At 45.6% G+C, this 11,493-nt stretch overlaps 1 protein-coding gene across 1 annotated transcript; it reads left to right on the top strand.

Annotated features, from left to right (window-relative positions):
- The first annotated feature begins 983 nt into the window (after positions 1-983).
- On the top strand, positions 984-11,223 carry LOC149271869 (actin-associated protein FAM107A-like). The gene is made up of 4 exons (XM_089507082.1): positions 984-1,065; positions 8,743-8,917; positions 10,548-10,704; positions 11,116-11,223. The coding sequence occupies exons 1-4, from the start codon at positions 984-986 to the stop codon at positions 11,221-11,223; spliced, it is 522 nt and encodes a 173-aa protein (XP_089363208.1).
- Positions 11,224-11,493: the final 270 nt, after the last annotated feature.

Here is an 11,493-nt window from a genome sequence, read left to right as displayed (position 1 = left end):
TCTGGTCCATGATCCCGACGTCATCTCGCATCCGGCTCCAGGTGTTGGTTACGGCCGGATGATACCGTTCCAGGCGTTATCGGCGCGTTACGTTATTTATATATCGCCGGCAGGTTCCGTAGCGCAGCGAGCTACACCCAGGTGAAAAAAGAACCTGTTTGCTTGCCGGTTCTGTAAATGTTTGCCGCGTTATCGGAAGATGAAACGGAAAGTTTGGTTAGGAAAGTATTCAAAACCGATAACCCAACCGCGGGGCAGATCTTCTGTTTTTCGCTAATAATTAACTGTTTAAATTCCACTGGGGGGAGCGATCTGTAGATTGGGGATGTTGTCGACAACCAATTTTTTTAACTCATAATAGAGGTCATGGACGCTTTATGTCCAGACCAGTTAGACTGGTAGTCACGTCTGGTGGTGGATAAATGGAACAGCCTCCCATCAGAAGTGGTAGATGCTGATACAGTGAGGGAGTTTAAACATGAATGGGATAGGCAACCAAGACCGGAGCGAGGATGGTCTGAGCTCTTATACCAGCGGGCGAAGGGGCAGATTACGTGGCACCGGCGGAAATTCTATTTCTTATTTTATCTTCTTTACCAAATTTTCTCTTTCCGGGGCTGCTTATATCAGGATTTTTAAACCCGTTCTGTCCGCGCGTTGATGCCAGAAGTGAAAGTCGGAGAGTTTCTCGATCTTCGGTGTTACAAAGTAACAGGCGGGGAACCTTGTGAGCGACGGGGTATCCCCCGGTGTCTGTGGGAGAGGCGCGGAGGGGGTTAATTCTCCTGCTGTATTGCAGAGTCCCTGTTTCAGTCGGATTTCTCCCGTCGGGGGGGGGGAGGGCTGCGAGTCACGTGACCCCCCCCTCCTCGCTCTCGCTGAAAAGATCTTGCGGGAGCGAACGCTCTGCAGTTCCCTGCCGATGGCCGCGAGCGGCTGCCGGGCCGGTTAGTCGTTGGGTTGGGGACCCCCGAGACGCCGTCATGTCTCAGAAGTGGTTTGACCGGGTGAGGGTGCCGGAGGCCGCCCCGACGGGAATGCACCGAACGATGCTGGTCAAGTCTGGTGAGCGGGTGTCTCTGAGCACGGGGTAGGGTAACGTGGGCACTCGGGGTTACCCCCCCGTCTGTAGTATGGGGTAGGTTGCAGTGAAGCAGAATTAGCTGCTCGTTCCTCCTCTGATTGGTTTGAATCACGCACCGTCTAACGGGTTCGCCATCCGAGGATCAGGCAGGAATCCCCCTCGTAGATCAGACTCGGATCGTCGGGATTCTCGTCTCCTCCGTCTTGATTTTGGAGACGCCGATCGTGAAGGAGCTGAAAGTTTTCGGGGTTTTACGGTTTGTCTTTAAGAAGTTCTGCAGCAGCCGGGCTCTATAGGCTTCACATGTAGGTTCCAGGAATATCTTCACCCCCCCCCCCATGTCTCAGGATCTAGAATGAGGTCCTTGGATTTCCTGAAGATGCCTTAATAGCACCGGTAATGTTACCGTGAAATGTTTCTCCATCCAGAGGGTAGTAGATAAGTGGAACAGCCTCCCAGCAGAGGTGGTAGAGGGTAATACAGCGAGGGCATTAGACATATAGCTCCTGAATCTAAGAGGAGATCAATAAGGGCCGATTGGGTCTGATCTGGCTAATTATGGTGAATTTTATGCCGGAATGTACTTTACTTGGACATATAAATTCATTAGTGAGACGGAGAAACCTCGCGATCCAAATAACGCATTACGTAAAACCACGGAATCCTCCCCGATATTTATTCTAGATTTTCTTTGCTTATTTTACTTTGCTTTGATATTTAATAAATTGACCGTAAAACCCTTTTTAATCCGGTAATTCTGGTGTCGCTGAAATCCATTAACCCTTTGTAGCACCTGGGGGGGCCTTGCATGCTGCATTTGCACAGAGAACGAGTATGGGGTGTATGGCTGGGGGTACGGGGTGTATGGCTGCGGGTATGGGGTGTATGGCTGCGGGTATGGGGTGTATGGCTGCGGGTACGGGGTGTATGGCTGGGGGTACGGGGTGTATGGCTGGGGGTACGGGGTGTATGGCTGCGGGTACGGGGTGTGTGGCTGCGGGTACGGGGTGTGTGGCTGGGGGTACGGGGTGTGTGGCTGGGGGTACGGGGTGTGTGGCTGGGGGTACGGGGTGTATGGCTGGGGGTACGGGGTGTATGGCTGCGGGTACGGGGTGTATGGCTGCGGGTACGGGGTGTATGGCTGGGGGTACGGGGTGTATGGCTGCGGGTACGGGATGTAGGGCTGCGGGTACGGGGTGTATGGCTGCGGGTATGGGGTGTATGGCTGCGGGTATGGGGTGTATGGGGTGTATGGCTGGGGGTACGGGGTGTATGGCTGGGGGTACGGGGTGTATGGCTGGGGGTATGGGGTGTATGGCTGGGGGTACGGGGTGTATGGCTGGGGGTACGGGGTGTATGGCTGGGGGTATGGGGTGTATGGCTGGGGGTATGGGGTGTATGGCTGCGGGTATGGGGTGTATGGCTGCGTACCTGATGGGGGGGGGTGAGGACTCCGACGTCTAAAGAACCCGAAATCCTCCCGTGAAATAACTTTAAAGGAACTCCAGGCTGTAGGAGCCTCCTATGGGGTGTGGATGCTTTTATTTATTGGGAATAGACATATTTACCCCAAGATTTCCTGACTCCGCCCCCCCATGGGGTAGAAATACGTCGCATACAGGAGAATGGTTAGAAAGTGATGAACAGATGACTGGTTGTGTCCCTACGGAATTGGGTGGATTTATTCCATGGGGCAAATTCAGTGTTTCTGGGGGAGAAGCTCACCGGGGTCAACCTGGCCAAAAGTGACGACCCACGGAGACCCCAACAGAGTAACCCATTCATTGCCTGAGGCGGGCGCCGAGCTTTAATCCTGTAGCCCAACACGGTGTATTAACACATTCAGTGCCACCAATGGCATGAAATTCACAACGAGAGTCTCTGAAACCCAGGCGATGGCGCAAGATGCAGCTCTGTGCCATTACAGGAACTTAACCCTTCATGTACCAGAATGCCACGGAAAGTCTGGTCCTACGGTAATAAATTGAACCAATAGTTAAACTTTATGGCCAAGTGTGATGGGAGTAGCTGCCAGGTTACACGAGGCAGAGGGACTGATCGAGGCGATTTTTTTTTTAATTTTTTTTTATTTCAATCATTGGGGATCTATACCTAGTATTTACGCGGATACATCTAAAATAAATAGCCACAAAAGCTTACAATCCAATGTAAGCGAATCGACTTTGTCGGGAAAGACGGCCGGGTGACCTGCCTAGTGACAAACCGTCTAGAAAAGAGACCGACGAGCCGGCACTCGATGATACACACGAGCTCTGAGTCCTCCGAGCGCGGCACGGCCTCCCGTCACTCGCTTTCTGCGCAAACGACTCCAATATGATCGGTAAATCGGTTGCCGTATTAATCTCCGCTTACGCCACAGATTAGCAGAAAGGAGACGCAAACGCCAGTCGGGGTTAAACCTTGCGTTACCATGGAGACCGCTCACTTGTCACGGCGCTCACCGGAAATCTGTTATTTGCTTTTCATTATGAGTCTGCTGGTTACTGGGCGCTGGATTTATCGCGACGTTCGTCCGTCTCTCAAGGCCGCGAGGAAGCGGGGGATCAGAATAACGGAGAGGAGCGAAAACCCCCCCATCTCCAAAATACTGGGGGGCAGCGTTACTTCCCAGTCACCGTGGTAACACAGGAGCAATGCCATGTATGTGTCATGTGACCTCTTGTAACGTCACGACATACGTGACCGATGGGCATGTGACGCCAAACGTGACGCGCCGTGAGACTTTGTGGCCGCTTCCTCTTCCCGCTTTAACTTCCGCGAATGTCTGCCCTGAGCAAACCTCTGGCAAACCGGCCACATGCCCGGCGGCCCCTTACCCTCGCTCACACGGCAGATCTGGCCCTTGTGGACATGTGTATCCAGCCTTGGGGGCCGCGTGTATCCAGCCGTGGGGGCTGCGTGTATCCAGCCGCGGGGGCCGCGTGTATCCAGCCGCGGGGGCCGCGTGTATCCAGCCGCGGGGGCCGCGTGTATCCAGCCACGGGGGCCGCGTGTATCCAGCCGCGGGGGCCGCGTGTATCCAGCCGCGGGGGCCGCGTGTATATCATTTAGCAGCTGTTGGCCAGGGCTGATCTTCCCCAGTCCGGCCCCAGCTCGGATGATGAACTTTTCTCCCTTCATTCTAATTTTTCTTATTTCTGTTTTTTTATTTAATTTGATTTCTGAAGTTTTTTTTATCGGTTGACTTTCAGTGAGACTGATGCCGACGATCTAAATAATCAAGAATGAAGATAAACTCAAACTCTAAACAAAAAACCTAAAAAAAAAATCACTATTTTTGGTATCTTCTTATATCCCACGGAGACCTAAACCGACTTTTACTGCGTCTCGATCACCGCGTTCCTTGGCAGATACGGTCATCTCGAAACGTTCCGACGCGTTCATTTATTGATGCAAAAATGTGCATTTTATCGAATTACTTTTTTAACCCAAATGTGTCGGCTCCAAACAGCAGTAAATAACACAAAAACGGCATACGCCAGGTCTTTGTAAACAGAGTGTCCTTAATGCCCGTCCGCCACGAGTCAAAGGGCGACGTCACAGGTGGGCGAGAAGCGGCAATGAGAACGGAGATCATTCCATCAGATTCTTTATTGGATTCATTGTTAACGAGGTTTGCGATGTTTCTGGAATCTGCAACAAATCTTCACAATGTAACAAAAACGAGGAAAGGAGGAACCCGGGGAGTTCATCCCACAACCAGCTCTGGCTTCTTAGAGTTTGCAGAAGATCAGAACAGCCATAAAAAGGATGTCGGGAGCCGCCGGGGGGCGAATGTCCCACCGCTTGTCACCCTCTGCTGGATCAGAGCCGAGAGGCATGAGAGGACCGCTCTCTCGCTCGCTCGCTCTCTCTCGCTCGCTCTCTTTTTTTTTTATTTCTTCTTCTTGGGCAAGGAGCCAAACCTGTTCTCAACCAAACGGTTTGTTCTTTTCGCACCGAGCCAAGTCTCCGGCAGACCATTGAAAACGGCAGAGAAGGAGCCTTTTCTTTGGTCGGGGAAACCAAGCCCTGAGGAATCTGCATTCAGACTCCTGAATTACATTCAATTGGGGAAAACAGATTGTGAAAGGGCCGGTTTAATGTTCTGAGCGGCCCAACCAACCACAGATGCATACTAACTACCTTAATGTGCGTTATTTACATCACAATGGTCGAATGATTGCATTAACCTAAATTTAGGATGCGGTTCCCATATTGAACCCGAAAAAATGTCAAATCACCCCAAAGGTCACCGGGCTCTTAATATCCTTTTGTATTTCCCAGGCTTTTCCCTGACCTTTGAATTACCGAGGACCCTCTTCCTTTCACTGTAATGCCAACCGGGTTAAAAAAACCACATTGTTATGATATTCTTAATATTAAATATTATTATATAAAAAAATACCTATGGTGATCTGTATTGTTCGTTCTCAAAAAAAATAAATAATAATAATTGTCGCGTGGGTGCATAAAATAACCAAATGCACAAAACTTTATATAAAGGAAAACCGTCGGCTCCTTTGGTATTAAAAAAAAAAAAAGGCACTAAAGTCCCCTCCGCGGGATTTATTATTGGCTTTTATTTCCATTCCGGGGGCTCAGGAGAAAAATGAAATAATCTACGACTTTCCTTCCCAGCCATCTTTCTACGTACCGTCTATGCCTACGTTTTCCGCTGTGCGAGACATAAAATTGTGGTTTTGGTTTTTTTGCATCAAACCTTTAATATATTTTGGAATGTTTTTTTTTTAAAAATAAGTGGAAATTAAGGCCATTTTATAAAAAGGGCAATAATAAAAATATTTTTATTTTTTTTCCAATTTGTCCTTTTGCTGCCTTAGATAAATGCGTGAAAAGAGGTGTTTCTATGTATCCAATACGTGTGTAATACATCGAGCACCTATTGCTAAGCAACAGAGCTAATTTCGGGTCTAATCCTACTGCCTTTATTTTCTACTGATTTTCCATAAATTAATAAATACATTTTTTTTTTTTTTTAATTAAAAAACTATCCGTGTTGGATTTTTTTCATTTAGGACCCAAAACAGATGCTTTTTTTGTATTTAAATGAATAATATACCTGAATTTGTTTAAAAAAAAATTTTTGACGCAATTCGTTAAACGTCCTCTCTGTGCTCCGTTCTTCGCTAATATCCAGTTCCGTAGAGGAAAGTCGAATTTAGCGGCTCCTGCCCCCTAACAGGCAATCTGTACCCTGCATAATTTATGTCTCCACCGGGATGGAAAACGACTTGTCTGATATTCCCGACCCATCGCAGGCGTTTAATAAGTAATGGTATTCGGGGTATTTGGTGGCGCTCGTAACGCACCTCTGAGTCCCTCCAAGGATTCTGTTTTGCTCGGTCTTGGTCGAATGACCCCCGACCCCGGGGAGAACTTCTACGGAGAGCGGCCACTGCCGGGGCGAGACGATGAAACCGACCGGGATCACCGGATTCTAACGTTTCAAAGCAAAAAATACTTTAAAAAAACTCCGTAAGGATCGCTGATCTTTATTCTACTTGTGGAAAGTTTGTGAAAGATTTTGTGTTCGAGAAATGGATATATCTTCAGTGTGTACGGCTTGGGAAAGGGGAGAGTGGAGAGTGGAGAGGAGAGAAAAGAGAGAGGGGAGAGGGGAGAGAAGAGACATTTAAATACATAAAGTGGGTTATAAAGGACAGGAGAGGAAAAAGTTGTGTCAAGAGACCGGAATCTAACGCTAGAGGGTCAGAGGCTGAGATGGAACGGAAGGAATTTTTACCCTGAGAGGGTGGGGAGATACATGGAGCAGCCTCCCAGAAGAGGTGGTAGAGGGTAATACAGTGAGGGTATTAAACATGCATGGGATAGACATACGTCTTTACAGCAGGAGAAACGGGGGCCGAATGGGTTCTATTTTTCTGACGTCATCATGTAAAGAAGGGGGTAGATTTCTATTAATACGTTTAAGGAACGAGATGGTTGCCTATAGTAACCTCAATATTCCAATCGCATACTTAAAGACTACAGTTATGTCGCATAAAAGTTAACATTTAACCCCAATATTTCACAAATGGCCTTTTTTATGTTTGGTCGTTTCCCTTTTTGGCCCCCAAATCCCTATGCCTATTTATTTTGGCCCTGATGCCCCTCTCTTCTCCCCCGATGCCCCTCTTTTCTAGGAGGTAAAAAAGTTTTCTGGGTATGAGGGGATCGCAGGGTTCTACGGCCCTAAAAGCCCCGATAATGTAACAGAAAATGTAATAACAGAAATCGCGTTTATTTGTAAAATGGTGCAATTGATCTCATTGGTTGTTTTTCCCGCTGAGTGAATCGACCCCATAAAGTGTATTTCCTCCCCGTTTCCTCCTCCTCTAGAGAATGATTTTTTTAATCCCGTATAATTTGAGGTTTTCCCGAGTGTTCTGAGTTTCTGCCAATGAATTCCACTGATTTATAACAGAAAGCCGCGGAGTAAATATGAACAGGAGACTCATGTTTAATTCATAATAAAGTGCGAGCGCCAATTAAATCCATGCCTCGGGCCACAAAGAGGCGCCACAAAATTACGTTTCTTGTTACATCACTTAGTGGTATTAATGTAGACATCAAGAGTCTAAAATCTTTAAAAATAATAATAAATCGGAATACGTTCAACTGATGCCAACACCGAGCCCTTTAACTGCTTGTTCATACAGGGAACAGCCTTCCAGCATAGATGGTAGGGTTTACACTAGAGGGATATATTGGGTAGACATGCAGCTGTCCGTATCAGAAGGAAAGTCAATAATTAACAGAGCGGCGGCTGTAGGAAGTTTTGTTTTCTGGAGTTACAACGTTTCTGTGTGAATTATTACCCTTTTATTCTGTGTTTGAAGCTGGGAGACACTGGGGAGGAATAGCGCCCTCTGGTGGTGGCCGAGGAAGGGTAAGGAGTGAAAACAAGCAGGGGAGGAGAAAATGAGGAGGGTGTAGAGGAGGAAGAAATGGTTTGGATTTTATTTTCTAATAAACATCCTTTGGCTAATCCGGAACCTGCTGAACGGGTTTATAAACCAAACAAACCGAATTCCCGTATCGCTTGGCAGAAGAGCCAACGCAGGAATCCGACTCCCCGCCTCGCCGATTGATTGCGAAAGCGAGATTTCGAAACTAGAGAAACATTTTTTGTTCTCTTTATCTTCTGCCAGGGTTATTGAACAAAAACAATGCCAATTTATTAGAATATTGGGCCAATTTATTAACCAGAGGTGCGCAACTTCAGACCTTCGAGGCTACCTAGCAGTGGAGGTTTCAAGGTCTTCCCCAATGATACCCCATGGGTCTTTTAAGGTCTTCATTCATGGTCCCCATTGGGTCTTTTAAGGTCTTCCCCATGATCCCCATTGGGTCTTTTAAGGTCTTCATCCATCCATGAATGAATCCATCTGTGTTCAAAAAGAGATCAAATGTGGTCACATGAGAGCAATGGTGGCTTTCCAATCATCATAAAAACCCACCAAGATACCTGAAGATCTCAGCTTCTGCTGGTCTTCTCAACGTGGTAGAGGCCAAAGTCTTGGCTTTGGATTTATCCTACTTGGCTCGTCCTACTGAACGAGTTACAGTCTATTCGCAATGAACGTTACATCACGGCAAACTAATCTCTGTGAACGACCTCTCTCTCTCCGCAGCCTCCATGTACTCGGAGATACAGAGGGATCCTCCAGATATCGGCAGCATTCTGTCTCATCCTGATTACTTGGAGGGAAACCCGGAACTCATCAAGCCCAAAAAGATCCTTAATCCTGTGAAGGCCTCAAGAAGCCACCAGGAGCTCCATCGAGAACTTCTAATGAACCATCGAAGGTCAGATCAGAAGTCAGTCTGGAAAATCACATGGATGTATGTTTTTAAGAATTATTATGAAGATTGCAGAAAGTTTAAGTTTTTATGCCGTCCGTTTTCCGTTAACCCCAAAAAGAACCAAAAAAAGAATTCAAATTCCCTTTTAATTTGTTCGGGAGTTTCTTTTAGATTTATTATTTGTTCCATTGTTACAGTGATAGATGTTTAACACAAGTGTTTCTGTTTTGTTAGGCAACGCATTCCATGAGTCCTGCACCAGTTGTAAAAAAAAAAAAAAAAAAAAGTATTATGGGAGTTCTGACTGCTATAGCATAAAGAGCTGCAAACTGTTAACCCTTTTGAGAACAGATAACACTGCTGGGAGCCGTGGCTGCCAATTTTAGTATTTGAGTCGCTGTCAAATTGTCTTCCACCCTACAAAGAACAAAACCGGAAAGCAGATTATTTAGAATTTTTTTTTGCTTCTTCGAATTGTATGAAATTTATTATAATTTCAGCCGATTAGATCCAGTCCAATAGCTTTATACAGTAAAATTCAAAATAAATGCAGTTATTTTCACAATAAAATTATTTAGAAACATAACAATTTTAACGGAATAAACTCAGTTTTTTTCCAATAAAGTAGAATACAATGACTCTGCCAGTGAGAGAGATTGGCCTGGAGAACGGCTGTAATCTACCCCGATCACTACATGATCTTCACCAAGTCCAATCTTGTAGGTTACTAATACCCGACACAAAGATCCGTTTACAAACACGGGAACAATAAGGGGACGGGGTCGCTGCTGCGGGCGAACGGTCCGGAACCTTTAAATCCTGCGCGGCCCTGCAGCTATAAAACAAGTTACAATGATGTTCAAAAAATATATATATAAAATGTGCAGCCAATCAGAGGAAAGCATTCTGCCAAATATTATGTCCAACCCACAAGATGTGGCCAATGTAAATGCAAGTTTTTTAGCAACCTATTGAATGGTCTGATCAGCGTATTAATATTCCATTCCACTGCATTACTTTTTTCAACTGTAAAAAAACAGATGATTTAAAAAAAAAAAATAGGGGAAAAATATAAAATAAATGCTTACTGGCAATTTTTGATGTAAAAAAATGGATGCACATCACAGAATTATCAGTTTTTGAGAATACATTTGGGATATTAGATCATGAAATAAAAATACTTCCACCGCATTTCCTACATTATGGAACACAGCATTACTTTTTTGTTGTAAAAATCGGATTCTCTTTTCCCATTATTGTTGTTGCAAAATCCTAAAATTAAACATTTTTTTGATCCAAAAAGCAGCAGCTCAATCGTTCATCTATGAAGCCTGATCCCTAAATAAATATTTTAAAAATGGCTGGTTTGCATGATTTAAAAATAATAAAAATAATAATAAAAAACATCTATTTGTTTGCACCCCTCTGGTGGTGAAATGGTGTATTGCGATGGAGTCTTCCAATTCTTTTTTTTTTTTTTTTTACATGATCTGTTTTTATTATAGTTCACGGAAGAATTTTGAGATATAATTAATGATATATTGGTCACGATTACTAGAGCCACCGACTTTTGTATGACTGTCCCTGGAGCAGACATATACGGCGTATGAATGTTTTTTGGGTTTTTTTGCAGAGGTCTGGGGATTGACAAAAAGCCGGAGCTCCAGAGAGTCCTGGAACATCGCCGAAGAGACAAAATCATCCAACAGAAGAAAGAGGAAGAGGAGCTCAAGAAGCTACAGTCTCCGTTCGAACAGGAGCTTCTAAAGAGACAGCAGAGATTAGAACAGGTAAACCGGTAACCTGACTCACTAAGTAAAATCTAGGGTTTGGTTATTAATAAAGAGCTAATCCAATAATACATTATATAATATAGTAATACTCGATACGATCATGGGCCTTTGTTACACGTGTCTTATATACAGCTCTATCTTCTTGGCGTTTGTCGTGTGACATTCTCTCTCTCTCTACATAGTGGCACAATGTAACAAGGGCTAGAATGTCTCTATGGGGTTTTCTGATCACGACACAGCTCTAGGCATTTTTCTTGAACGCCCCTTGAGCAGTAGGCTTTTCTTAAAGGTGGAATCGGTGGCTGCTTGGTCCCAGCTGCGGCGAGAGCCCAGACACAGGTCTGGAAATAAAGTGAAGAAAAAAAATGTATTGTTCTGATTAGTAAAATGTCGATTTTGTGTGTCCAGCTTGAAAGAGAACAGGAAGAGGTTAAAGAGGAAGGACACGCGCCAGAATTCATAAAAGTCAAGGAAAACCTAAGAAGAACGGCCACGTTACAGGAGAGAGTAGAATAGAAGCTGCCACGCGTGGATTCCGTCTTATTAACCCAAAGCAGGCTTTGTTAACTGTACTTGGCATTACTGTACTTGTAAAACATCTCGGCTGTGTCTCCGGGGCGGAAAACCCTAACCGCGCACGACACGTCAACGATGCTAGAACACCACGTCTTTCAGCTGCAGCTACGATAGTATGCGATCTTCACGTGGCCCCGACGCACATTCCTTGTATCGATGATGTTCTCTTCGTCATTACCGGCTGCTTCCGGCTAGACCTTCCGCACCTCG

The sequence above is a fragment of the Sceloporus occidentalis genome, unplaced genomic scaffold (genome assembly GCF_023333645.1).
Source record: "Sceloporus occidentalis isolate IW3139 unplaced genomic scaffold, rSceOcc1.0.p SCAF_455, whole genome shotgun sequence".
NCBI lineage: Eukaryota > Metazoa > Chordata > Lepidosauria > Squamata > Phrynosomatidae > Sceloporus > Sceloporus occidentalis.
This window is presented reverse-complemented; position numbering and strand designations above follow the sequence as displayed.

Bases quoted from the DNA above. Each gene is read 5' to 3' on its own strand.
- LOC149271869 (XM_089507082.1), top strand. From the start codon at position 984: ATGTCTCAGAAGTGGTTTGACCGGGTGAGGGTGCCGGAGGCCGCCCCG. The intron at 1,066-8,742 runs GTGAGCGGGTGT...CTCTCTCCGCAG, and splicing joins AACGATGCTGGTCAAGTCTG to CCTCCATGTACTCGGAGATA. The intron at 8,918-10,547 runs GTCAGATCAGAA...GTTTTTTTGCAG, and splicing joins CTTCTAATGAACCATCGAAG to AGGTCTGGGGATTGACAAAA.